Genomic DNA, 26,475 nt, shown 5'->3' with positions numbered 1-26,475 from the left:
CTCTATATTTTTGTCCAAAACCACATAGATGTTGAAGATTGATAGGTTATGATTTTATGACATTTACAGGTATATTATACCATCTCACTGTAAGCTTATATTTAGAATGACAGAAATGCAAATAAAATAAAATAACTGTTTCTTGTATGGATATTCAATGTGAACAACAAAAAAGTATACTTAATATGAAGAAAAGGCTAACCATTAAGATAAAATTTGCACACGAGTATGACTATTCCCATATTCATTCACCCTTTCATCTGAGTCTTTCATTACAGTATTTTCTATTTCTCTTGTAAAGAGCTGAATGTGCTGTGACAGTTTTTTTTTTTTTCTAGTGTCTTTGCCTGAATTTTATTGCACACAGTGATGGCCTTTGCTAACACGGTGAACAGAATTAGAATTCTGTCATCTATTATATTTATACTACCAGGATATTACAGAATAGATCAGTGGATCACATGTCTCAAATGATAGTGAGGACATATGTTAGAAGGCAGTATGACTTTTTCTCCTTTTTGCTAGGAAATTTCAACTGGAAATTAAAATAATTAAAACATTTAAGACAAAGCTGATTAATGATCCAGATGTTCACTGAAATCTATGCGTGTGAGCTAATCCTTTAAGAATGATTACTGATAAGGTAATTTGTTCACAGACACAGTTAGTTCCTCTTGTCTGATAATAGTGCTTAATCTCCTTGGCATGTTAAATGCAATCCTGAAAATAACAAAGCAGTTATCACCAGAAAATATACTAACAAAAGATTAAATATATCCATCTGTACAGAGGTCCAAAATTGGTTTTGATTGTTGTTGCTAGAAGAAATGCAAGATAAAGAATATGGATGTAATCGAAGTGTGAAAATATCAAGTAAAAGGACACTCCTAAGTGATCTGTCTTATTTCAACAAATAAGAAATTAAGTGATACAAACATAAGTCTAGCCAAATACAGCTGTATAATTGAGTTAGTTTATGAATGCACTGTGAGAAAATATGAGCATATCTATATTACACAAGACAAGCAGTTTTCAAAGTTAAAAAGCAGCTTTGAGTAAACTTTCTTATAATTTATTAAATTAAATTTAGTTGTAAAATGAATAAATGTAAATTTGAGTCAACTAATTGAATGATATTGATAGAATACACTCTTTGTCTAGTTTTTTTCTCTAAAATAAAACATTTTAGAAATGGATTTTAATTTCTAACTGTTGATAGTGTGTTAAATTATTGGATTATACTGATTGTACTTCTCAAAATATTTGAAAATGTGGTATTATTTGTGGCCACTGTCATAACATAAAGTCAAAAAAGAAAGGTCTCCCACACAATTTGGAAGATTTGTATTTAACGTTTAATTTACTGGAAGAAATCCAGTAATAGTTTTTAATATGCAAAACCTTCTGTCAAAATTGAGCTATTTAATAGTGTCTTTAAAAAGCTAATTTCTTCTTTGGGCACCATCTATATTATATACACACATAAAAACCTAATTAATATTTAGATAATGGATATAAAATGAACATCGCTGATGTTCTTTTTTCCTAGAAACTACACATACAATTCAGAACATGTTTTCTGTTTTCATCATGACTTTGGTTTGTAGAATTGTTAATTTAAGTTTCACATATTTCAGTACACAGATACTATGTTTCTAGAAGCATTACCTATACAGATAGATTTGACAGATAAAATGCCTAACCATTGTTCTCGCCAGAAGGCAGAACATACGTTTCTGTTCCTTCCATCCTGGAAAAGGCTATATATTATTGTCACTACAGTGCTTTTGTTAATATTCCAGGGCAGAGAACAAAATGTTTCATTTTTTTTGAGTTACTATAAAATATAACCTCACCTTCTTCTTCCCTCTCTATTTTCAATAGGATTACAAAAGTCTAGGATATTAAACACACTCCTTCCTCTAGGTCAAATAAATGATAGACTATATAGCCCTGCTACAGTTTGATTAAAACGTAAAGGTGCTCATTGTTAGTAGCTGTAAGAGAAGCTGTAGATACAATGTACTCTTTCTAAGTGATTAGTAATCAAAAGAAGAAAGAGTTTAAAGCATTTCGTCTTTCTTCTAAGATGCTCAAGCTCAAATTCAAACTGAAACTCTCCAGCCATGAAAATACAGCAGTTATTAAAAATAAGCTTAAATCCTGGCACACAGCTTCTTTGGTGGGAGGGACCCAATATAATATTGATTATTCACTTTTTGAAAAGTTATCTTTCCAGAAAAAAATTCTCAGAAAATATCCTCCCACTCCCATCTCCCCTCCCCTCCCTTCCTGAGGTATCTCAGCTATTTTCTGTCTACTTCTGGCTTCTTGAATTGAGTCAGATTTTCAAATAAAACGATGAAGCTGAAATTTCACATTAGTGAAATAAGTGTTAGTAGTAAAAATGTAACAGTGAAACACAACTAAACGTTTCTTGAGGAATCATGATAAGAAATTAAAGCATTATTTGTTTGATTTCAGAATCAGACATTAGTAACGTTTAATGACTAACACCCTTTATCTCAATCATGTACATAAAACGACAATGGTGGTTATGTACAATATTTCTACAAATCATCCTGTTTCTCAGTGGAAAAAAACCCTAATTTCAGAGGTAAACAAGCTATTCTCAATAATTTCCATGGGACAGATCTACCACTCTTTTCCTGAAGGAAGAAACTGTTGTATTACCTGTGCCAGTTCAATGATCCCACTTCACAGCATAAGCTATGAGAACTGAGAAAATGATTTATTAATTGAAGAAAGAAAAAGGTTATCACAGAAATCCTTTATAAAAAAAAACCCCACAAAATTTTCAAAATGTTCAGATTTTCATGGACATAGTCTGTAAAAAAACCACAGACATAGGTATCTGGAACTACTCACATTATTTTAGGAAGCCTTTGCTGTGACACATGGTCTTGAGAAGGACTGAGAGCTTTTTTGCAATATTTAAAGTACTTCCCATACCAACACTATACTCATAGCTAGCAAGAATTCAGAGCACTTATCTGCTTTCCCAGGAGTCACACCTTCAGCCTGCATGAACTGCTATAATCGTATCAATATCAGTACTGACTTCTATTTAAGGACTCATACCTTCCAGAGGCCTAAGGAAACATATACCCCCTGCAATACTGAGGAAGCAGTAATCTACATCTGAAAGGCAGACCGACTGATGTAGGGCAATGTAAACGTTAGACCGGTTCAGAGCCAGGAGCCAATTACATTTTGTCCCAAAATGTGTGTGTCATCTCTTGCATCCCTGCTGGAGATCTAGTCCTTGAACACTGACCTGAGCCCCACAACTGCAGCAGCGAGGAGAAAAATTCAAAATGGAGATTTGGGTCATGGCGCCTAGTATCATTGAGGCACAGATGCATCATTGGATCACACAGACTGAATCTAGATCAGGCCTCAGAACATGAGCTTGTTTATGCTGAATAAGTAAGAACATACAGTAGAGTGTTTACACTAGCCATATGCCTTTAAATTGGCGTTATGCCAGCAACTGGAGAACAGACAATACCTGATTTGATATAAAGTTCAAGTGATATCTAATTTGGCATAAAGTTTGCCTTCACAAAGCTACCTATCAAAATATTTTGAACAAATTTAAACTGTTTTAATGAGTTTGTGTCAGTTCAGCATTCTGAATCACATAGCCATGGCATTTCTTATCAAGCAGTAGGCACTTTCAAACTAGATTTATTGTTTTGTCAAATCACTGTCCTATTCCATGCATCAAGAGGATCATAAGGAAACAAGGCAACATTTTAATCAAGACACTGCTACCTCTTATAATAATTTATATCTCTAAGTTGTGCATCAAATTCCATGCAGGGATTCTTCTCCTATTAAAAATGAGCAAGCAAAAAAACCAACCACTAACATCTTTCATTACATTAGCACTTGAAGATATGAAGTCTTTCAACTTAACAATGCTCATTAATATTACTGAACATGGACTGCTAGGTAGACTTGCTCATTAATATTACTGAACTTGGACTGCTAGGTAGACTTTTTTCTTGCTCCTTCACTTCATTTTTCAGTGTACTGATGGTCATAGTGAATATGAAAGACCTGAATTCCTTTATCACCTTATAGAAAACTCTTGTCAAAGGTATCTGCATTTCGGTCTAAAGGTGCAATATTGTGATAACCGTAATTCTTTCATTGTGACCATCCAGATCAGAAAATGTTTCTTTTTGTCTTTGTGCCTGAAGTGCCTGTCCTTAGAAAGAGGCTTCCAGCTACCATGTGGCAATCAATGTGTCTATTACACTTTCCACAGACACTAGATTTAGCGGACAGCAAATACTTACCAGCAATATCGTTTTGCACATAGCCATAATGCCAACATAAAAAAATTAAGTCATAGTTTGGCATACAAAACAAAACATAAATCCATCTGCTAAGCAAAAGAAACTTTAGGATGACAAGAATGAGTTTCAAACGAAAAATATTTTTAGCACTTTAAAATGGTAACTATTAAACATTGCATTTATGAGCAGATAGTACAAGTACAGAATAATAACATATAAAGGACACCTAACTGTGGTGGAATAAACTTTTCTGATATATTATGTAGGCTAAGAATAGAAATACGAATCTCTTTAGCTAACACACTTGGCCATCTCTTTAGCGGAGCTATGCTGATCTACAACAGATTGGGATCTGGCACTCATTTTGTTCTGTCACATAATCAGGAATACTGGACCTAATTGTTACCAACTATTTGCATATTATAGACATTTGAATAATAGGGAATAAATCCACTTATGATCTATGAGAAATGAAAACAATGTTACATGGAAAAGAAGTGAGAAAAGATTTTAACAGGAACATAATGTACATTGGGCAACCCATAAAAGACAAATGGCTGACACAGAAGGTGTAAAGAGATTTGCAATATGCTGTACCTGGCCACATATTTTATGTCTGTGAAGTCTGGTAAACATATGTAAAAAATACGATAGATAATATGGCTTTCTGTTTAACTTCAGTTTTCACTAAATGATATTTTTGATCTAACACACACTTCTGTGAGAAAAAAACTCCTGGATGTGAGTTGGATTCAAGTTTGCAGCTATTTAGAACTGAATATATAATTTACAAGACATATAATGTACGTATTCAGGATCTTGCACATCTTGATATATTTTAGCTATACAGTTTAGAAGAGATTTCACATTGAAATAACATCTGTGTTACAACAATGCATCCAAAAGTAATGTATGTTAATATATGAAACTTTCCATGCTGAAATGATCATTTTATAACATGGTTTGTCTTAGCATGCACATCTTATCTACAATCATATATTTAATTTTGATCTGCATAATACTTTTTTGTTTGCTTATTCACTGTGTAGGTTTAAAAATTCTGTTAACAATTTTGTATGAGATATGTGGGGAATGACTGATATACTCATATCCATGAGTTTTGTATTAAGTTTCTGTTAGTAAAACTCCAGACAAAAAAACCCACTTGTAACTATGTGGAAAAACTTCACTCTTATAAGTACATTTGTGTAAGTGAAATATATATAAATATTTCCATTTCAAATAAAATGCTATGAATTAATTCTGAATAATTTTCTCCTAGGAAAAATTCTCTTCATGGGTTAATGGCTTCAGTGGCCACTTCTAGAAACAACAAATTTCAAACAGTATGTACTAAAATTGTACATACATTCTAGCATTATGGTCAAAGAACAGTGCTTGGCTGTCAGATGAGAGATGCCAGAATAATTGTTAGGTTTCAATAATTCTTCCTCAGGCAGGTGAAAACTGCAAATGCCGTGCAGTCAGATGGTGACTCATACCTCCTCTAAGAGTAAGGTAATTTACTCCTCTGAGGTCAGCAAAAACAGGGTTCAAAGCTAAATCTGTCTATCACTTCTGGATAAAAAATACTTTCAAGCAGCAACTCACAGAGTTTGGCTTTAGAGCTCCTACTGACTAAGGGCTGTTTTCAGGGAGATAAGGGCATCATCACTCCCCTACTGTTGAGGCTGAATATTGCTTTACTGACAATGTAATGGTATGGACCCATTCTCTAGGTATTAACTTATACTGCGACAGTATATGTGTTGGGACAATTTCATGCTATGTGATGGTACCGAGAAGGCTTTATTAAACCATTTCCACAGTTGCAATGATATTCTCAGTTTATTTTTTTTTGTCTAATCACATCAATGTAAAAAAATAAGAAAAAGAAATCTCTTTCATATAGATGACTTTTAAGTCCAAAGCAAATGTGCAGATATTTTATCATATAAAATGCATCTACATTACCATGTAAAAATCCAACAGAGATCCATGACTATCAGAATAAAGATTAACTTCAGTCAAAAAGGCTCTACATAATTATACGGGCCACTGAAGAAATGCTCAAAAGTAGGGGTCCTGTTTATGCTACAGTGATCTGTGGACATGAGTTATAGCGAAAGGTTTTCATCTTGTCTAGGTCAGCAGAATTTGTTTTTTTTCATGAGCAAGGATGACTTGCAACAGCTGAGGACCAATGCCTTGACAACAAATTAACTTCTCCTTCTTGTCTAGTTTTGAAGGTTTTCTTTTGCGTCTTGCATGGTTTTGAACATTTAAATAAGCAAAATAGGTAAGTATCCTATATTCATAACAATGATACTATTCAAATTTTCTGTACATTTTCCCTTTTCATAGTAGTTATGCACTAGCATAATGTCATTCACGTCCCTGGCAACATTCCTGATTTTCTGCAGTGTAAGCAAAAAACCAGTCACACCTTGAAGACAACAGCTTAAACTGTCCCCCTCTTTGGTATTTTATTACACAATAAACACCACTGAAAAATTTATGGCTCATTCCTACAGTTCAATACAAGGTTTGAAGTACAACTAAGGTAATAAGAGTACATGAAGAGGCATCTTGAGCCTTTCTTTATATTTCTTCAGCCCTAAGACACCTTGGTGCTGGTCCAATCCATGAGTGTAAGATGGAGTAGTTCTTTGCTTTGAAATGCTGGCCAGCAAATCAGGAAATAGTACAAAATGATAAAGAAGCTCAAGAAAAATCCCGTTTCCTCATTCTTACAGTAGATGAACAGAAGATCTATGGTCTAGAAGTTACAAGAATTTTGCAGCCACAGGCATTGAGAAGAGACCTTCTCATACGTATCCTAGAGAGTCAAAAGGCATTACCAGTGCATACAAACCAGTATATATTAGGACTGAAAAATCATACACTGGTACAGATAATGTTCAGTATTTGCTGCCCTGGCCCTGTTGTTCCTGTCCCCCCCTTCCACCCCCCATTTATTTGTTAAAAATGGGTTGTCTTAGTTAATATATGGTGACAGTTAGGAGAAAAACAAGACTTCACAAACAGATTGACACTTAAACCAAAATGCACATACTTGATCAGAGGAAAGTGTTTCTATAAGTGGCATGAAAGAGATGAAAAACTGCTGAGCTATTTCCCAGAATTAAATACCTGCTCTGATGAATGGGGAATAATGAGACAGTTGACAAGACTGAATGAAATACATTTCTAGTTCCTAACCCAGAACAGGTTATCTTTTCCATCACAAAATGCTTGTGACATCAAATGTTTGGTGATGATAGGACTGTCATCTCACAAACAGAAGCGCTGAAAACCTGCTGAGACATCCTGGAACAGTATAACAGCAATAATGGATAAAAACAAGTGGCCAAAGTCTGTCAAAAATCAATCATTTAAATTGATGCTGCATTTATAACAATTACAACGAGAATAGGCTTTTTCAAATTAAAATTTAAGCTTCAACACTTATGTAAACAAGCTCTGAACTGTACTTTCAGCAACAACATTGCTTGTGAATATTCCCAAAACTTGGGATGTCCACACACGAAGAGAGGAGATAGAAAGCACATTTGGGTACCTGCCTTCCTGGTTTGATGCCATCAGTCCATGACCAAGAAACTAGGAAATCTGACAACTTCCCATTAGACACCCTAACACAGTATGCAGAAACCTTATCAAAAAGCAAGACTTGTTCCTATTTTAGCAAAAAAGCAGGCAAGTGTATGGACACAGAGATGCTACTCTGGAATGTGTGTAATAGGTATTTAGGAAGAAAACATTCCGTTATTGTTATCTATTTATACAGATGTGTGGAAAAGTAGCAAAATGAGGTAAAAATGAAAACTTGCTTCATGCAGTTTTCACTAACTTCCATGAAAAAGCACCATACCCAGTAATGACAATTTTAAAGAAGTACAGTGTGGAAAAGAATAAAACTGATAGCATTTAAATGCTAGTTAGTCAAATGCAAGAACAATGAGCAATGTTATAAGCCAGGGAAGAGTATTTTTCTTGGAAGCTGAAACCAAATGACTGATCAAAATCCTCTTTTAATTATATTTCATTCAGAAAAAATAAAAACAGTGGTATAGATATAAATAACTAGCCATGTGTCTTCTGTAAGTTGAAAACACATCTGTGCGCAATTAGCTAATTCTCAACTAAGTATTCAATTAATAAAGTAGATGCTTTACTTTGAGTGCGTGATAATAGTGACTATAAGTAAGCTGCACCTAGTTCAGCTCATATCAAACAGCTTTGGGAACAGTTTGCGGTGGCTATATAGGGCTCAACAGAGTTTGGAGAGAAAAAAGGGGGCTCATTACTGGCAGTGGCAGCCCTCACCAAGGATTATTCCCAGGGACAGAGGTGGGTTGGAGAAGACCCTGCTTTCTACCCTGAGTGAGGATGAAAGTCCAAGGTGGTGGACAAGAGGCAGAGAGAAGATGCATCCTTAGTTCCTCAGTCCACAGACCCTGGGCAGAACAGCCCCAGCGGCACAGGGGGACAAGCTGTGCCTCCCCCTGCAAGCTGCTGGATTTCCTTCACTTCCTTGGGCTGGGCAGAGGGATGGCATTACTGCACACAGGAGGAGGCAGGACGCTGCTGGGAACACAACCACCCATGCCACATTATGTCACACGCACTACCAGGTCAGAGAAAATAACTATGGCACAGTCCTGCTGCATGTAAACTTGGCCTAGCAGCAATAACATAAATATTTAAGTTGTTAAAGAGAGTAGGAAGGATCTTTTAATTTCATCCTCACTCTCCAGTTAAGGTGTTTGCTGCTGAACAGTGAAAAGCCTCATTCCACTTAGGACCTCACCTGTACCGTCTGCAGTCAGGATAGGTATGGCTTTACGGTATACTGCTCTGCCACTCTGCACTGAATCCTCGTGTGGACATTTTTCGTTAGAGGTAGGGAAGGACAGAGCTTTTGATATTTATAATGTAAATTCCAGAGCCTGCAGTGAATACACTACTGAGCCGCTAACTCCAGCCTTCCTCTGGTTTCTACCAAGTCCTTTCTCTCTTATCTCTCTCCCAGTCTGGTATTGCATTTTCCTGACTTCCATATAGCTTTATAACAGAATATCTTATTTTTTCTTAAACTCAGGGCAATGAGCCTTTGATTAAAATCCTTTCCCAAATAGCATCTTCAAAGAATTTTGAAAGATAAACAAGTATCCAGCAGCTAAACAGCAAACTCACTTCTAGTACTCAAACATGGAACTGCAAGGAGTTGGCAGACTTCAGTTTTGGAAAAGATGAAAAACTTTCGCTTTGGTGAAATCTTGCTAACTCTGCATTGGGAGGAAATTCCCATTGTTATTCACAGTTCTTGCTTCTGTGAAATTTATGTTAGTTTCTTACAATGTATCATTTTGATCAAATAAAAAGTTGGCAGGATATAAGAATTCACCAAGATGAAAAGGCTTTTTTGAACAAATAGAGAATGAAAGATGTTCTAAGATTTTCTGAACTTTTTTTTCTCTCTACTGAATAATACTATGATTTTTTAATCAGTTCTGCACAGCTGAAATTCACTATGGAGTTATAAAGTATATGTTCTTACAGCTCGATTAAACTGAACATACTGAGTAGGGTGTCCATTGTGCTTAAATTGGCCTTACCATGAAAATAAATAGGTCTGTACTAACAACAGACTGTATGTTGTTTGCCACAAATTTTGTCACCATAATATTGGTGCATATTAGTGAAGTGAGATACACATAGAAGACAATCTTACAGAAACTTAAGATTAATGTATTTGAGATCTTACGATACTCTTTCTGTAACAAATATATTTTAAACTTCATAATAACTAACAGGCAGCTAGGTCAATGTTACGTCACTTCAGACAAGCAGTTAAATATATATTTATATGATCCCATTTTATGTCATAAACATTAGAATGTGAAGGAGGGGGTTGGATCTTTTTTCCACTTGAAGTAGAACACAATCAATTGCACTTGAAATCCTTGGGCTTGGCTTCTTTCCTCATTACTGCCGGCAAAGCTGATATTATTAACATCCCCCCACTCTTCCCATTACACAGCCTATTTTCAAAACTTACGTTGTTTCTAGATTATACAAAATTTTGTGAACACGTTCTATAGAAGTGTCAATTTCAATAATTTTTACCTTATTTAAAAATAATTATTGAAACACAAAGAAGTATAAACAGTTCATGCAAATAGATACTAAAGAAAAGACATCTTTTTGCCCAGGTAGGTTTTTTTTTTCACAAATATGCAGGCTTCCCCCTTCCCCGAATTGTTTTAAATGGGGTTTAATGCATCCAGGATTTTGAGTAATAATTTGACTAGAAAATCTGGTTTGTCAGCATAGAAATATTTCAGTTGTTTGACACTACAAAAATGAACTGACAAACTTCTTGATTCTCACTGTGATAACATACTTAACACAAGATAGTCATAGCTTGAGCACTCTGGATTTATTGGTGAAATGATTTAATAGAAAAGAGCAGTTTTCACAAAATTGACCTTTGACAAATATTTCGATTTTCTCTTTGATGTAACATAGCAAACCCTTCTTGTTCAGACAATCCAATACCAGCCGACAGTTAACATCAGTGGAGCTGGCTATGCCTGTTCTCCCACTACACATATTCTTTCACTGAACTACAGCTCTCATGATACAATGCAGATCCGTGAATTTTATGATACAGCAGAGAGATCAAATGACTGTAGCATAACTGTAGTTAAGTCTTAAGCTAACTCAGAGTGAAGATTCCTGGTTTCGGTTAAGTTAAGCTAGGGGCAAAGCTTGATTTGCTTCTCACACTAACAGTGAGTGAGGAGCTAGTGTCTCACATATTCATGAGGTCATTAAGCTAAGACATCAAAAGAGATTTATAACTAAGAATTTGTGTAGTTTGCACTGAAGAACTTATATTTGTTGGTTTTTGCAGAGGAGAGGAGGCAATCAGCCAATATTTAACTGCTCTTCTTACACTGTTTGGGCTTTCAGTTGTAACTTGAGACCACAGTGACTTCTACGCTTTCTAGTCTAGCACAGAATAACTGCATTGACAAGTGATCTCACTGGAGGACCATCTTCTGAGAGAAAGGGCATCACAATATAGTGCTTAAATGAAATCAGAACTTCTGAATTTGACAACAGAATATGCTTTATTAATCTTTTTTGACTTTTGCCCCCTATTTTTCATGGCTCATAACTGTAAGAACCTCTTACCTCAGCAACCATTTATCAGAATGAAAGGGAATATGTCAAGATACTCTTTAGAGCTTGTCAGTAATGCTCTTAATTAGCTATAGCAATCACTGCTGAACAAAATGAGGTTCTTCTTTACTAGTTTCTGAGTAAGACACTTCCCATTTTCAATATGCCATTTTAAAATCAGTCTAGTGATGTACTATTTTGCACAGAATTTCAAAGCTCAAGAGGAAAGGATCAAATCTACTGCGTAAGTCTTGAGAAGCCACATAATACAGTCATTTTAAATAATGTAGCTCTTACGTAATTTCTACTCATAAGTATCTTGTTTCAGGTGTCCTTTATTCATACTTCAAATTTTATAGGCTTCATTTACTAATGTGAAAGTCCTGATGAGATTCAGCAAAGGAAATGGGAAGGTGGTAGGCTATAAAGCATTTCAGCTTTAGCTGTTGGTAGACACTTAGTGAAACATTACTGAGTGATCAGGTTTATATAACAGATATATTCTAACATGTTATGTAATTCACATTATTCTGGCATCAAGATTAGATGGGGAAATGGATTCTGTGCTCTGTTGCTGGGCATATGAACAAACAATGGAAATGCCAAAATGACGAATGTCCTCCAATTCATTTTACGTACTTCAATTTGCAGAAAACTGCAGAAGCCCACATCAGAAATTCCTGCAGAATTAGCCTAAGGAGGGTTGAACAGGATGATTTAAACCCTTCTAAATATTTAGCAACTTGAATATTCTCTGATTATTTTTAATGACATATCAGAGCTTCTACTTTGAAAAGGCTGGAAACTTATGTAGCTGGGAGAAATCATTTGTGTATGACTTTGTCTCCCTTTTACGTACAAAACCTTTTAGCTGAATGGGTTAACACTACATGTTATTCTACTTAAAATATATTCAAAAGTAAGAGAAGGGTGAGCTCTCACTTAACAAGGCTAAAAGACAAGGGGCAATGCAGGCTTGCTTACCGAGGCCAAAGAAGAGCCAGAGTTTCCCTCTGTTTTGATTTGCAAAAGCAGATTTATTTTTCTTGCATCTTTAGCGTGCAATACAAAAGACAATTGTATCAATGGCAAAATTCCTACAGACTTCATCGAGGCCAGTTTTTACTTCTGTGTGTTTTTGACTTTGACATGTACTTACAAGCTTAAGTGATGCTTCCAGCTTAAGTCCTGTCTCATTGAAGACTATAGTTTTATTTCTCGAAGTTCCTCACTAAGTTTGAAAATGTGAGACTCTAGCTCTTTGCAGGCATCTTAGTATTTTTGAGTGTAATCTATTTACTTTGTTATGGGTTTACAACAAAATGTGGTAAGCATTTGTGATAAGCAAATTGTGATAAGCAATTTGCTGTGGAAAAAAGCATTACTGTTCTCTTTAAGAGGAAAACATGTAAGATGTTCCTGGTGTAATTCTTAAACAAATATACATTCCTTCACATGAGTACTCTCATAGAAGTGAATAGGATTGCTTATGTGGGTAGGTGCTCATCACTTTGAGTATGGATGGCAAAACCAAAGTCCAAATAAGGAATACAAACCAGACTCAAATACAACAGGAGTGATTGAAAACGATTCTTAATTTTGAATGTCTTGGAGAAAGGCCAGACTGTAATTAGATTTTCTGAACATAATTTCCTCAGGGATTTCAATAACTGCAATACAAAAAGCTAATACAGGTTTCCATACCAAAATTTTATTTGGTCTTATTTGTTTAATAATATTCAAACTGACTGTGTTTAAAATTTGTACTATCCAAATTCTCTAGAGCAAGAAACATAACACTAAGTTTCTGCTAGCTGAAAATTCAGTCTGCAATCCTTTTTTCATCCTAAGCAAATTTAAACCCCAAAATGCAAAATTTAAAAACATATCATGCATTAATGCCATCTATTATCTTGGCTGTATAAAAAGACATGTGCTTTGTTTCTCGATTTTTAATATCTTGTGAAACAGTGCTAAATCATATGCCAGGTAATAACAGTAAACAGTGATTTATGAGGATACATACAGAGGCTTTTTCATGCTTACATGGCTTTTATACTTGTATTTTTCTCCTTTTTAACCATGATTTCAGTTCACAGCAGTGCTCTTGGCTTGTAATTTTTGTGCTTTTGTCAACCTGGATGTATAGGAGGGCATAATATATCAATGAAAGTTATCTTCTTTTGGGCTCTAATTCTTCAGAGAGCTGTCTATTATTCATGAAAACATACAATTCATTTAAGTCTTACTCATGTGTGCACAAAAAATCATGTATAAGTAATTTTCTTTTTTCTCTGTTACTTAAACTATTTTATGATAAAAGTCTGTAAGGACACTTTCATTTCTGAATTGTAATTAAAGGCAAGATCTGGATTATTAATATGTACACCTTAGAAAGAGGCATTGTGATTTGTAAAGCCATGGGTATCAGTTGGGATTTTAAGTGAAATCACTCCAACACAGAAGTTTAGATCAGAATTTAACCTGATGGCTGTAAAAACTTTGTGCTGTTTTCCGGCGTGGCAGCAATTCCCCTTTTGTTTATATTGTGCAGCGGTGGGGCTTGCCACATGCCCGATGTCACGTCAGACGGAGAGGAGAGGCAACGCACAGCGCTGAAAGGGCACTGCTGTGTCAGCTAACGAGGCCCCACGCCACAACCTCTACAGCGGCTGCAGATCACGGGTGGAAACTGTCAAACCTTCAGCACTATACCGTAAAATTTGAAGTGAATACTGGTAGTGATGTGCTGCCACTGGTAAAAGCCAACCACCACGCTGTTCCTACTGACAAGATTAATTAGACAAGTAAATTACTACTTTTGTCTTAGCAGTGCAATCAAGAACTGAGAGTGCAAGAAAGATACAAATGGAAGAAATGCTGTATAAAGAGAGAAACCAGCCCACTTCATTTTAGGATATTTTGTGCAACCTGTGTTCCTTTAGCACTATTATTCTGTATTTTAATCTTTTCAGGTCTTTACATGTAAGTGTTCTCATGGGCAGATGGAGGATGACAAACCCCATACCCATTTATTGAATTGCCTTTTCTCATCTGAAATGTAGTCTTTAAAAAAAAAAAAAACCACCACATAATACCCCACCTTCTTACTTTACAGCATATTCATTATCAGATCAACTCACACTACCAATTAAGTTAAATTTGACTGCTAAATAACTCCCGAAGAGTCAATTTATCTAAGGTGGTATGAGCACATATTCATTTCTCCTTATACATCACCAGCTGTTATTAATTAAATTCTAGTCACTTCAGACTGCAAGTTTGAAATAATTGCCACTATGGAAACACTTTTACACTGTACTTAACAGTGAGTTCAGCTATTACTTTATTGATATTGATAGTAATCTGAACATAGGTAGACACCACTAGTTATTTCATTTTAGAGTTTGCGAGATATTCAGAGGAATGTGTGGAATTTTCAAATTCGTTTCTTGAATGTAAAAAGCTTTGTCATAAATACACATGAAGTGCAGAACTGAGTTTGATGGATTATTCTCTAAAGAAAACGTCTCCTCTCTGAAGGTGTAATATACCTTTTCAAGTTCAGAGGAGATCACAGTGGCAGCAAGTGATTTTTTCCCTCTGCAACAGCTCCTTTCAGCTGGCTCCTGTACTAAGGTGAGGGTTGAAGTGATGTTCGCAATCTGATTCCTTGCTACCCACCGTCCACCTACATCTATGAAGCATCTGTGGGCTGATGCTTTGACAACTGGTAGGTCTCTGCTGTGCAAAGACTACAAGTATGAACAGGTATTAGGACGAAAAGGTGTACTTTGCGCTCCCTTAAGCTACTGTACAAATACATTGCATTTAATTAGTCCTTGCAGCAGAAGGTTCAAAGAGATCTTCATTACAGATAATGAATAATATTCTTGCATGTAAAAGCTTTGCAACCAGAGGGAGACAAAATTGTCCTCCTGGATGCACTTCTTAGCCCACTGGTAAAACTGAACTAGTCTCTCCTGAAATCAACCACGTTTTCTCAAGTTTCAGTCATCATAGTACATATAAGAGAAATGAAAATCTTCAGTTCTGAAATATTTATTAGTCCCATGTTTCAGCGGAAGCGCGAACAAAATCTGCATGCTTCCAAAAAGTAAAATTCTTGCATTTTTTAATAATACACTTCCAATATGTTGCGTCCTGCAAAGCTAGTTGGTATAGATATTAAACTATTACTTGATATATCACATTTTGCTTTCCTTTATTGCAAAGGCCATGTATAAGAAACAAAAGATTGCAGAGAATGAACAATGTTCCATACATTCACCTCACTTCATGTATATCATAACATGTTTACTATCTTTTTGCCAAAGGCAAGACCCATCAAGAACATAAGAAGAGGAACTCGAACATCTCTACAAATAATTTTTTTTTCATTCTTATTGTGTTCATGAAAAAATATCAGCAATATGATAAATATTTTTAAGGTGATCTACAAGCACAACTTTTTTCACAACTTCTGGAAGGTTATATTCTTTTTTCCATTACTGTTATTTAACTGTAAGACTATAACCATGATTAGAAATTCACTGCGTCTTTGTTGTATGGGGGATGATAGGAAACAAATGCTGTACCCTTTAATGAATTCACAGCTCACCTGCTGATTTTAATTTATGTGATAATTTACAAAACAAAACACTTCACGTCTTTCATCTATATACTGCATTTCACTTATTTTCATGAAAACATGTACTATGTGTTCTTGCATTGGGTACTTTTGTTTGTGAGCAGTTTCTAACCTCCTATCTAAATGTAAATTGCTTATGCAAACAATTATTAAGAGAGAAGCGAAACGAAATCCTTAAGCCCTTTCCAAGTAATACAAAGGAATATGTTTATGACAAGCTGTTATTTTTTAAAAGTGAAAACAATACCATTAACTAAGGTCTACATTTTAAATGTAACAATAATTTCAGTTTCCTAAAAGATACAAATCAATTTCAGCTTAAGAGCAGTGAATCATCATCATCGTCATCAAGTTATGTTAATTATAGCATTTAAAGTCTTAAGCAAATAGCTTGGAATCTAAACATATGAAAAAGAACTGGAGACAGAAAAAGATGATATGTATATACAGAAGGCCTGTAAGTTAGTCAAATCGACAGTTCATATATATGATTCGCCAAGCAAATTCACAAAGAATAGCTCTTATTCCTAGAATTATTTTGTTTTAATCTTGCAACTTATATAGCCACTTTATGGAGATTTAATCGGGCACCCTGAGGTTGCCCAAATACATACACAATCTTATTGGAAGAAAATACTAAAACAACCTGACATTCATTAGCTACTGAGAAGCTACATTGAGCCAAATTGTCTATCCAGCTTTATGTGGTGATTCTGGGAATAATTTTCACCATTAGTTTACAAAATGACTAAAAGAAACCTGTTTTATGTAAATTTGGGAATCCTGCTGAGGTTCCTGACAATTGATAAAATGAAATGGAGAGAAAACAACCAGTGCAAATAAAAAGCAATTTGCATGAATTCTGGTCAAATGGAAAGAAGCTAATGGACATGGCATTTACTTATAAGGAACTTGCCTTGTAAACTGTAGATTTCTCCAACGCTGTTCTGCCGGGTGATATGATGCCAATATGCACTACGAGGAAGTGAGATCGACTTGGATAATGTCATTGGTTCAGACAGACTGGTCTGGAGCTAAAAACCAAAGGAAACATAAATGGAAGATTGCACATAACCAAACTTGATAGATAATCTCAAAACTGTAAATCGAACCAATGTTGTTATGAAGATATTATTTCCTGAATTACCACCGGTTTTATACTATCATTTAAACTGTGTTATAAGCATCAGCACTGTGAATGCTCAGGAAAAAGCTGCAAAAGTATATTTGGGTATATAGGTTCATTAGCACAGGTTAATATTAGCACATAGGAATATGTCCCTATTTATCTACAGCTATTCTTGTTGCTGACAGGATTTTGTTATTTACTTCTTTAACTTTACGATAATGATGGATTAGCATATGCCTGAAATCTTAAACCCCTCTACAATCACATTTCTTTTTGGTCATTTAACCTGCATAGTGGATTGAATACCCGGAAAGATGCTAAGGGAGAATCTGAGACAACCAGCAGAGAATTAGCAATGAAGAGACATTAATCCCCTGATCCTCCATTTAAGTGGAGGCATCTCATCACCAGTAGCAGACTACAGCCTCAAGAGCAGATTTTCCCAGTCTGGGGACTCTGTGTAACCGAAACTGTGAATTGCATGATAAGTGTCCATGTGTACAAGAGCTATGGCACAGAAACCTGACAGGGGGAATGTAAACTTTATTAAAGAGAGCTCTGTCTCCAATGTAGATGTTAGTGAAAGACAAGACTAGGCTATAGAAAAAAAAGAATGATGGAGGATTGTGCATCCTGACAACTTCTTTGGATATACCTTTATAACTTATGCTTTCTCTGTCTACAAGAAAAGAGAATGCATCTGCAAAATTTTTGTATCTCTGGCTTTACAGAATATAAAATGCGATCAGTAATTTGTGGGATCTAACAAATCACGATGATGCCGTGGGGCATGTAATTTCTTCAGGGGATGCCTGGAAGGATCAACACTGAAGGATCAACTATGTGTGAAGATTTAGAGTGGAAAACCTCTTAATTTCAGGAGTGGCACCAGGATGGTGACGGTGGTACTCTGAAAGGGTGTGCCTAGAAACCCACATTTTCAGAGAGTCCAGCTACAGAGCAGAAGGGATTCAAGGTCTGGATCATTTACTGCAGACTAATGATTAATTCCTAGGATTCCTCATTCAGAATCATAATGCCAAATTAAAAAAGCCATTTTCATCTGTACAAACTCATGTTATTCTGTCATAAAAAGAAAAATCCTTTTAGAGATAGTATCCACAATTTATAATCTATATTTAAATAATCTACAATTATTTCATTTTTGAGTATTAACACACACTGATATGTGGCAGATATTTTGCTTCACATCAATCTACTGTAACTACTTTCGTTGTTGTTTTCTTGAGAATTGTCATCAAAATGACTCCCTGTCCACAGATAATGTCTTTTCTGCTCATTTATAGCCAAATATTACATTTCATTTGTCAGTGGTGCAGATCATCGCTGGAAGCTATTCAACATGAAGTAAAGCGCTTGCAGAAACATTTCTTCCATTAAAAAAAGTTCAAAATCCTTATCACAGGAGTCCTATTTTTAGGGAGACTTGAGAATTTAAAGTTTATTGATACAGAGAATTTCCTTTACTGTGGAGATCAGGGCAATAACAAACCTTCTAAGTTATTTTACCATGTTAGTATAGCAAGAGTAACAAGGGTAACTTTGTTGAGTAAGAAAAATAAATAAAATCATGTAACTTCAATACAGAGATGATTTATTCATAATTTACTCACCCAAAAGGGAAATTATAGTCTTGAGGCAATAGGCAAAACTTTTTATTAGTATGCATTCTGAAAAAAATAATTCCAGTAAAGGTAACCCCTTTGACTATGGTTCATTATCTCAAAGCTAAATCCATGGACTGAATTGAAGTGGTTAAAGTTATATCATTATTCGTGATCTGAGGTAATTAGTTCCTGCCTGATCTGACCAACACTGATGCAGAAGAACTTTATATGCACACATTAAAGCTTTGAAAGAACAGCAAAAAAAATCCATTCTCAATTAAGGTAAGAACTGCTCTAGTGCAGAAGATAGCATTGCAAGCATTCACAGTACTTTGTTTCCTCAGATTCTCTAATTAAAGAACAGCTTCTGATACCACCTTTTGGACAAGAAGTATCACCATATGCTAACTGCAATAGAACCAGATGAACTACATTTCTTTGGGGACTCCACAGAGAGAAAATGCAATTTCTATTTTATTAAAATATCATCCTCAGAAAAAAACCCCAAACATTTTAAAATACATTGTGAATTTTGTTTTTGATTTGAGACTTTAAAATGTAAACATAAACACATGGGTTTGAAGACCTTATCACCTTGTATATTATATGAAGGATGATAATATAATAGCACATTAATTTGTCCATAAAGTTATTCTTACTAATTGTTAGATCACTCTTAGCTACAATTTTGCTTTTTATCTTGTTTATCAATATAAAAAAAAACATTATTGGTCAAATGTAATTGACAATGACATAATGCTTACTCCTACAAACTGCTGTTTGTAAAAATATTTCTGTGTTCAAAGAAAATTTGATAATCTACTGACAGAAACTTACTTTCTCTAGAGACTGTGGGTGTTTCAGATAAAAAACTTGAAACCAAGGTGAAGAAAACAGGCATATACACATCCATATAATCAATTGTTCATATACTATTAAATAGCTTTTTGCTATATAAATTATTACAGGTTAAATTAGAATTTAATGTACAGAGATCTACTGTTTCATAATCCCTTTTCCCCAACTGTAAATGAACTTCTGGTAGTTAACCATGTTAAAAAAGAAAAACAAAACAAACAAACAATTTGTGAATCAGGGAAGATGAACCAGAACTGTTTACTTGTTAAATAATTAGTCACTCAGGTTTCAGACTTCTGGTGTTCCAGACCAGTGGAAGAGATCACTCCAGATAAGTTCAGAGACTTTATCCTGGATACTCTTCCCTTTTGTCTTTTTGCTATACCTCAGAAAAAAAAAACCAACCCTGACTTCTCTACCCTTTTCTGAATCAGCTAACTCAAACAGAGAACATTTCACTATGGAAAATCAAGTAAATAACCTTTTAATTTTCTTCTTTTCTTGAAACATGTAGACCATCAGTTTCCTGCACAGATTTATTTCTGTCCTTAATTTAACGTAACTACAACAATTCAAAAAATATCTTTAAAAATTATTTCACCTATCTCCTTAAGCTTATTTACCACTTACTTACAAAATTAAATCAACATCTCTGAGTATGGATCCCTTCTTATGTAAGAGGCCAATGTTCAGCTGTTGCTTCCAACACTGGCACATTGTCCTCAGGAGCTGGCAAAACAGGCTCAGATGCATTAGCATCAACCATACAGAAAGATCCCATAATGGCAGAGGTAGCACAGACACATAGAAGAAATAAACACTTTGATCTGGGAATGAATTTGAGGTAATTCTGCCCCACTACTCTGCCCTGGTGGGACCCCACCTAGAGTACTGCATCCAGCTCTGGAGTCCTCAGTACAAGGAAGACATGGACCTGTTGGAGTGGATCCAGAGGAGGGCCGCAAAAATGATCAGAGGGATGGAACACCTCTCCTGTGAAGAAAGGCTGAGAGAGTTGCGGTCGTTTAGCCTGGAGAAGAGAAGGCTCCAGGAAGACCCTATGGTGGCCTTTCAATACTTAAAGGGGGCTTATAAGAAAGATGGGGACAGACTTTTTAATAGAGCCTGTTGTGATAGGATAAGGGGTAATGCTTTAAACTAAAAGAGGGTAGATTCAGACTAGATACAAGGAAGAAATTTTTTACAATGAGGGTGGTGAAACACTGGAACAGGTTGCCCAGAGAGGTTGCAGATGCCCCATCCTTGGAAACATTCAAGGTCAGGTTGGACGGGGCTCTGAGCAACCCGATCTAGTTGAAGATGTCGCTGTTCATTGCAGGGGGGTTGGACTAGATGACCTTTAAAGGTCCCTTCCAACCCAAACCATTGTATGATTTCACTGAGGCTTTTTTTTGCAGTCTTACATCTATGAACTGACCTTATCTTTGGTATCTAGGTATAGAAATATAGAGGAAAGTAAAAACAGTATACCAAATTAAACATATATAATATATTAATGCAGCATGAAATAAAACATGTATCTAGAATGATTTTGCTACAAATATTTCTCAAATCTGATGAGACTTCAGGAAATTAAAAACATAATCCAGACTTTTTTGCCCAATTTAAGAGGGAGAAAATGATGACGTAATTAGAACTTGGGCAAAAAGAAAAGTAGAAATGCATACATCAAAACCACACCAACTCAGAGATTTTTGTGGTGGGAATATAAAAAAGATCCATCACTGAAGCCTTTTTGTTATCTGACATGAGATATCTAGTAGTTAGCTTTCCTACAGTTTCCCCCAGAATCTTTCTTTGATCAGACACCTTTCATGCAGTGAACATTACATTTCTTTCCTGTATCCAAATCCAATATCCAAATCCATATTATCCAAAATATTAAGTCATATGAAGCCTTTGCATTGCCAGTGACAACTTTATAATTCTTAAAGGACTATTTGATTAAAATAGAAATAAAAAAAATTAAATTATTAATGTGTCACTGTAAGTAGTTCCCCATATTTTTCATTATTGTTCTTTCATGAGACAAGGCTTAAGGGCTAAATTTTCTTTTAATTCCCATAGGCCATCTCCATTGACTTAAATAGATTTGTTACTCTGATATCAATAATGAATACAATTCCAAGAATGGAGCCTGTTAAAGGTATTAGGGTTGTGAGCTTTGATCTGTTTAGCATATTATTCTCTAATTTTTTTTGCATTAAAAAAGTCAAAACACTGAAGGTGACAGAAAATACATTTCACTTGGGGAGAAGAACTGAACAATATACAGTACATGCTGTTTTTTGGCTGCAATAAAGACAGTTTGTTTTTTACAGATATGCTCTGGAAATGGGATAGTTTATTATGGATAAAAAACCCCAGCTCATTTCACATTCTCATTTGAGTCTTTAAACAAATAGCAAGAGAACTAGGTCACAGAAGACTAATGAGAATTGTAGTCTGAAAATATGAATTAAATATCGCTATTTAGATTTTTTTTTTTCTTTATAACTCTAAAGAAGGTTGCTTTGTGTGTTATGCCCTGAAGAGGAAGAGGGGTCAAGAAATACATTTCACTTCTCAAGTGTCCATTAGCTGACAGTGGAATAACACAGACTCATTTCACTGGTACCCACAGTGAAATACTAGAGTTTAAGAATCACACAATCTAGAATGTAGCATCAGCTGCGGTACCAGCTCAGCTATCAGCTGAGTTAAAGAACAAGCAGGAGGGAAGAAGTATTTTTTTTAAATGAGTATTCAGTAATGATCAAGAAAAAGGTGTCATGTTTGCCTTTTTTGCAAAAGCAGATACTGTTGTCCCATGTTCAACTTGTTGAACAAAAGACCTGTTCTACAAAAAGCAGCTCCCATCCAGTACTGTGAAACAGATTATTCCTTCTCAAGCACAGAGTTTTACCTATGTTTCTGTTGAATTTTATTCTGCTGTTTCAAACAATATTTCCAGCTTGTCATTTTGAATTCTATCTCTTCATTGACCCACTTCCACATTGTCTTCTAACTGTAAGATCTGGAAGTCTAATAATTAGATTGTGCCTTGATCCAGAACTTCTATGAAAATACTTAAAACTGGATGCAGGATATATTCCTACGAAACTCCAATGAGAATATTCTTCCCTTTGGTGATGTGTTACTAATAATTACTCTCTGGTTATAATTTCCCCATAACCCTTTGTTCATGATTGCTTAGCTTGCTTAGAAAACAGTCATGTGTTATTTGGACTGTGTTCATTACTTAAAGGTGCCTACTATTAATATGAACAGTTATAGGTATCAGCATACTATTTATTTGCTATGCACTGCTTTATGTTTATTTTTACATTTTTATCCAGCTTGCTGTTCCTCACAGAATACAGAATATTGGCAAAAACCCCACCGATATATGACCTCATAAGTCTTCTAAAAAGACTTATAGAAAAGATAGCTGTGAAAGTAATTTCAATGATTTCAGCCTTTATAATATATTTCTAGCATTTGGGTTTTCAGTAGCTATTCTAACCTTGTTATGACCTTTTAGAGAGTTTCTTAATCAATTATGGAGGAAAAAATCTCAAAATAATAACACCGCTTTACAGTGCCAAGGTGGATGATGATTATTCTTTGGCGGTGGAATAACATTATGTATGAATAATAAAGCAATGGTGAAAGAAAAGCATTCTGAAGAGAGAGTCAATGGGACTGATATTTTTTTTTCTAATCTCCTTGGCCACACTATAGAGAGAATTGGGATATTTTGCTCTTTTTCTGGCAGAAATATGTTGGGTTTGTTTTCGTTTTTTTCTTTCCTCTAAAAGCAGCTCATAACAGATCACTGTTGTCTGACAGAATGGATTAATGTTGGAGAAAAGTAGCTGGATTTTACAGAACATTGGGATTATATTTGTTGAATGTCAGTAAGGTGTGTGTCTTCACCTATATTCTGTCACAAAATTGTGTTTTTGTTTCTTTCATGAAAGAAGTTTCCTGTCTACGGAAACTATACTAATTACTGTGAAGGTAGAAGGTCAGGTTCTTACACCTTTACAAGGTTTGAGCCATTGTATTAAACATAGGCAATATATGAAATACTTTATCCATTTTTCATTGCATAAGACCATTCCCTAATAACATGGGAGATGATGCTGACATGAACAGAGCTGAGACTACTTCAAGCCTAACTATACAGTATGTCTTAGTGGAAACAAACACAACTAAATGGTAGGAGTCTCTAACACATAGGAGAAATTGCTAGTAGGTTGAGCTAATTTCTTCAATAAATACATATATATATTTATGATAGAGAACCCAGTATTGCACAGACACTATTTGCAGATATTGATTGTCCTTTCTGTTACCATGAAATGGAAGCTTTTATGAAAGAGAGATGCTGGACAACACAAAAGAAAAGATCTTGCAGGTGGACATTTGCTGACCTGAAAATACACAGCATTTGGGAATAAGAGTGTGTGGAACTATAAAATAATTTCACTAAGCAGTATCACCCAGGGCAAAGTCTTCAGGTTTTAAAAGTAAAAATCTAGGATTTTTGAAGGTGCTCAGTACTGATACACTTGTTTAAAGGTATGGCTATTTCCAGATGGGAAATGGGGATGATCAGAGCAAAAAACACCTAAAACTGAAAAGCAAAATCCAAAATAACACCACATTCCTACATGTTTTATTCAAGTCAAAAATGGAAATGAATCACAGTCCTAGAACAGTTCATCACATTGACTCACGAATGCTTAAAGTGAAGGTGGGTGGCATAGAATGCCCTGATACAGATCAGCTTAAACTCTAGGGTATTAGCTTAACCTTCAAAGATACGTTCTAGGGGTCATTCATCTCAAGCAGTTCATCACTGAAATGTTCATTTACAGCTTTGTCTCATCTAAAAAACAAGCAGTGAATTATGTGCATCATTATGAGTGTTTGTTAGTAGATGATATAAAATACAAGTCAATGATGGAAGGACTAGGAGGAGTTGTGGTCTTCACTGAATTAAGGAGTTAATAGTAGCCAGCAGAGTACAGGAGATGTTATTTGGTTTGCCAAAACATCATTGCGACTGGGAGAGGCGCCTGAGGACATGAGGAAAGCCAATGACACTGCTATCTTCAGGAAGGGCAAGAAGGAGGACCCAGGGAACTACAGGCTGGTCAGCCTCACCTCGGTCCCTGGGAAGATGATAGTGCAGCTAACCCTGGGAATCATTTCCAGGCACATGAAGAATAAGAAGGTAATCAGGATTAGTCAGCATGGATTCACCAAAAGGAAGACATGCTTGATCAATCCGATACTCTTCTATGATGAAATGGCTGGCTTGGTAGATGAAGGGAGAGCAGTGGATATTGTCAACTTTGACTTCAGGAAGACCTTTGACACCGTTTCCCATAGGATTCTCATGGAGAAGCTGGTGAAGTATGGGTTGGATGAGCAGCCCATTTCAATGAGGTGGACTGAAAACTGGATGAATGGATGGGCTTAAGAGGGTGGTGATCAGTGGCATGAAATCCAGTTGGAGGTCAGTAACTAAGAGTGTACCCCAGGGGTCAATACTGGGTCCAGTCCTGTTCAACGTCTTCATTAATAGTCGGGATGATGGGGCAGAGTGCACCCTCAGCAGATATACTTATGTTACAAAACTGGGAGGAGTGGCTGATACGCCAGGGTGTCATGCTGCCATCCAGAAGGACCTCGACAGGCTGGAGAAACGGGCTGACAGGAACTTCATGTAGTTCATCAAGAAGTGCAAAGTCCTGCACCTGGGCAGGAACAACTCCAGGCACCAGTACATGCTAGGGACCACCAAGCTGGAAAGCAGCTTTTCAGAAAAGGACCTGGGGGTCCTGGTGGACATCAAGCTGGACATGAACCAGCAAGATGCCCTTGTGGCAAACGTGGCCACCAGTATCCTGGGTTGCATCAGGAGGACTGTTGCCAGCATGTCAAGAGAGGTAATCCTTCCCCTCTACTCAGCACTGGTGAGGCCACACCTGGAGTGCTGTGTCCAGTTCTGGGCTCCCCAATGCAAGGGAGATATGGACATGCTGGAAAGTGTCTAGCAAAGCACCACTAAGATGAGAAAAGGACTGGAGCATTTCTCCTATGAGGAAAGGCTGAGAGAGCTGGAACTGTTCAGCCTGGAGAAGAGAAGGCTTCAGGGGGATCTTACTAATGTTTGTAAACACCTGAAGGGAGAGTGAAAAGAAGACAAAGCCAGGCTTTTTCCAGTGGTGCCAGTGACAGGACCAGAGGCAATGGCCACAAGCTGAAATACAGAAGGTTCCCTCTGAGCATCAGGAAACACTTTTTTACTGTGAGGGTGACTGAGGGCTGGCACAGGTTGCCCAGGGAGGTTGTGGAGTCTCCCACCTTGGCGATATTCAAAAGCTATCTGGACATGGTCCTGGGTGGCCCTGCTTGAGCCAGGGGGGTTGGACCAGAAGACCTCCAGAGGTCCCTTCCATCCTCAACCAGTCTGTGATTCTGTGATGAGTATCTCCAAAATTATAGAGCAGGTTTTACTGAAAAGGGAGTGTCAGATCTATCTTCTGAACAATGTAGGGATAAGTAAGTTGGGGTGGGAAAGAACAAACTGAAATGCATCAGTTAGAGAGGTCAAAGAAAGAGACTGTCCACAAAGGCTGGTATGCTTCACCA

At 36.1% G+C, this 26,475-nt stretch overlaps 1 protein-coding gene across 1 annotated transcript in view; it reads right to left on the bottom strand.

The window, feature by feature from the left end:
• The window catches only part of DOK6 (docking protein 6), a 259,109-nt gene that overhangs the window by 26,507 nt on the left and 206,127 nt on the right, over window positions 1-26,475 (bottom strand). Inside the window, exon 7 of the mRNA XM_050891718.1 lies at window positions 17,108-17,225. Within this exon, the coding sequence (XP_050747675.1) occupies window positions 17,108-17,225 (118 nt within the window). The remainder of the gene's footprint in view (window positions 1-17,107; window positions 17,226-26,475) is intronic.

Source organism: Gymnogyps californianus, chromosome 2 (genome assembly GCF_018139145.2).
Source record: "Gymnogyps californianus isolate 813 chromosome 2, ASM1813914v2, whole genome shotgun sequence".
Classification (NCBI taxonomy): Eukaryota; Metazoa; Chordata; class Aves; order Accipitriformes; family Cathartidae; genus Gymnogyps; species Gymnogyps californianus.
The sequence above is the reverse complement of the archived record's forward strand: the minus strand, read 5'-3'. Positions and strand labels throughout refer to the sequence as shown.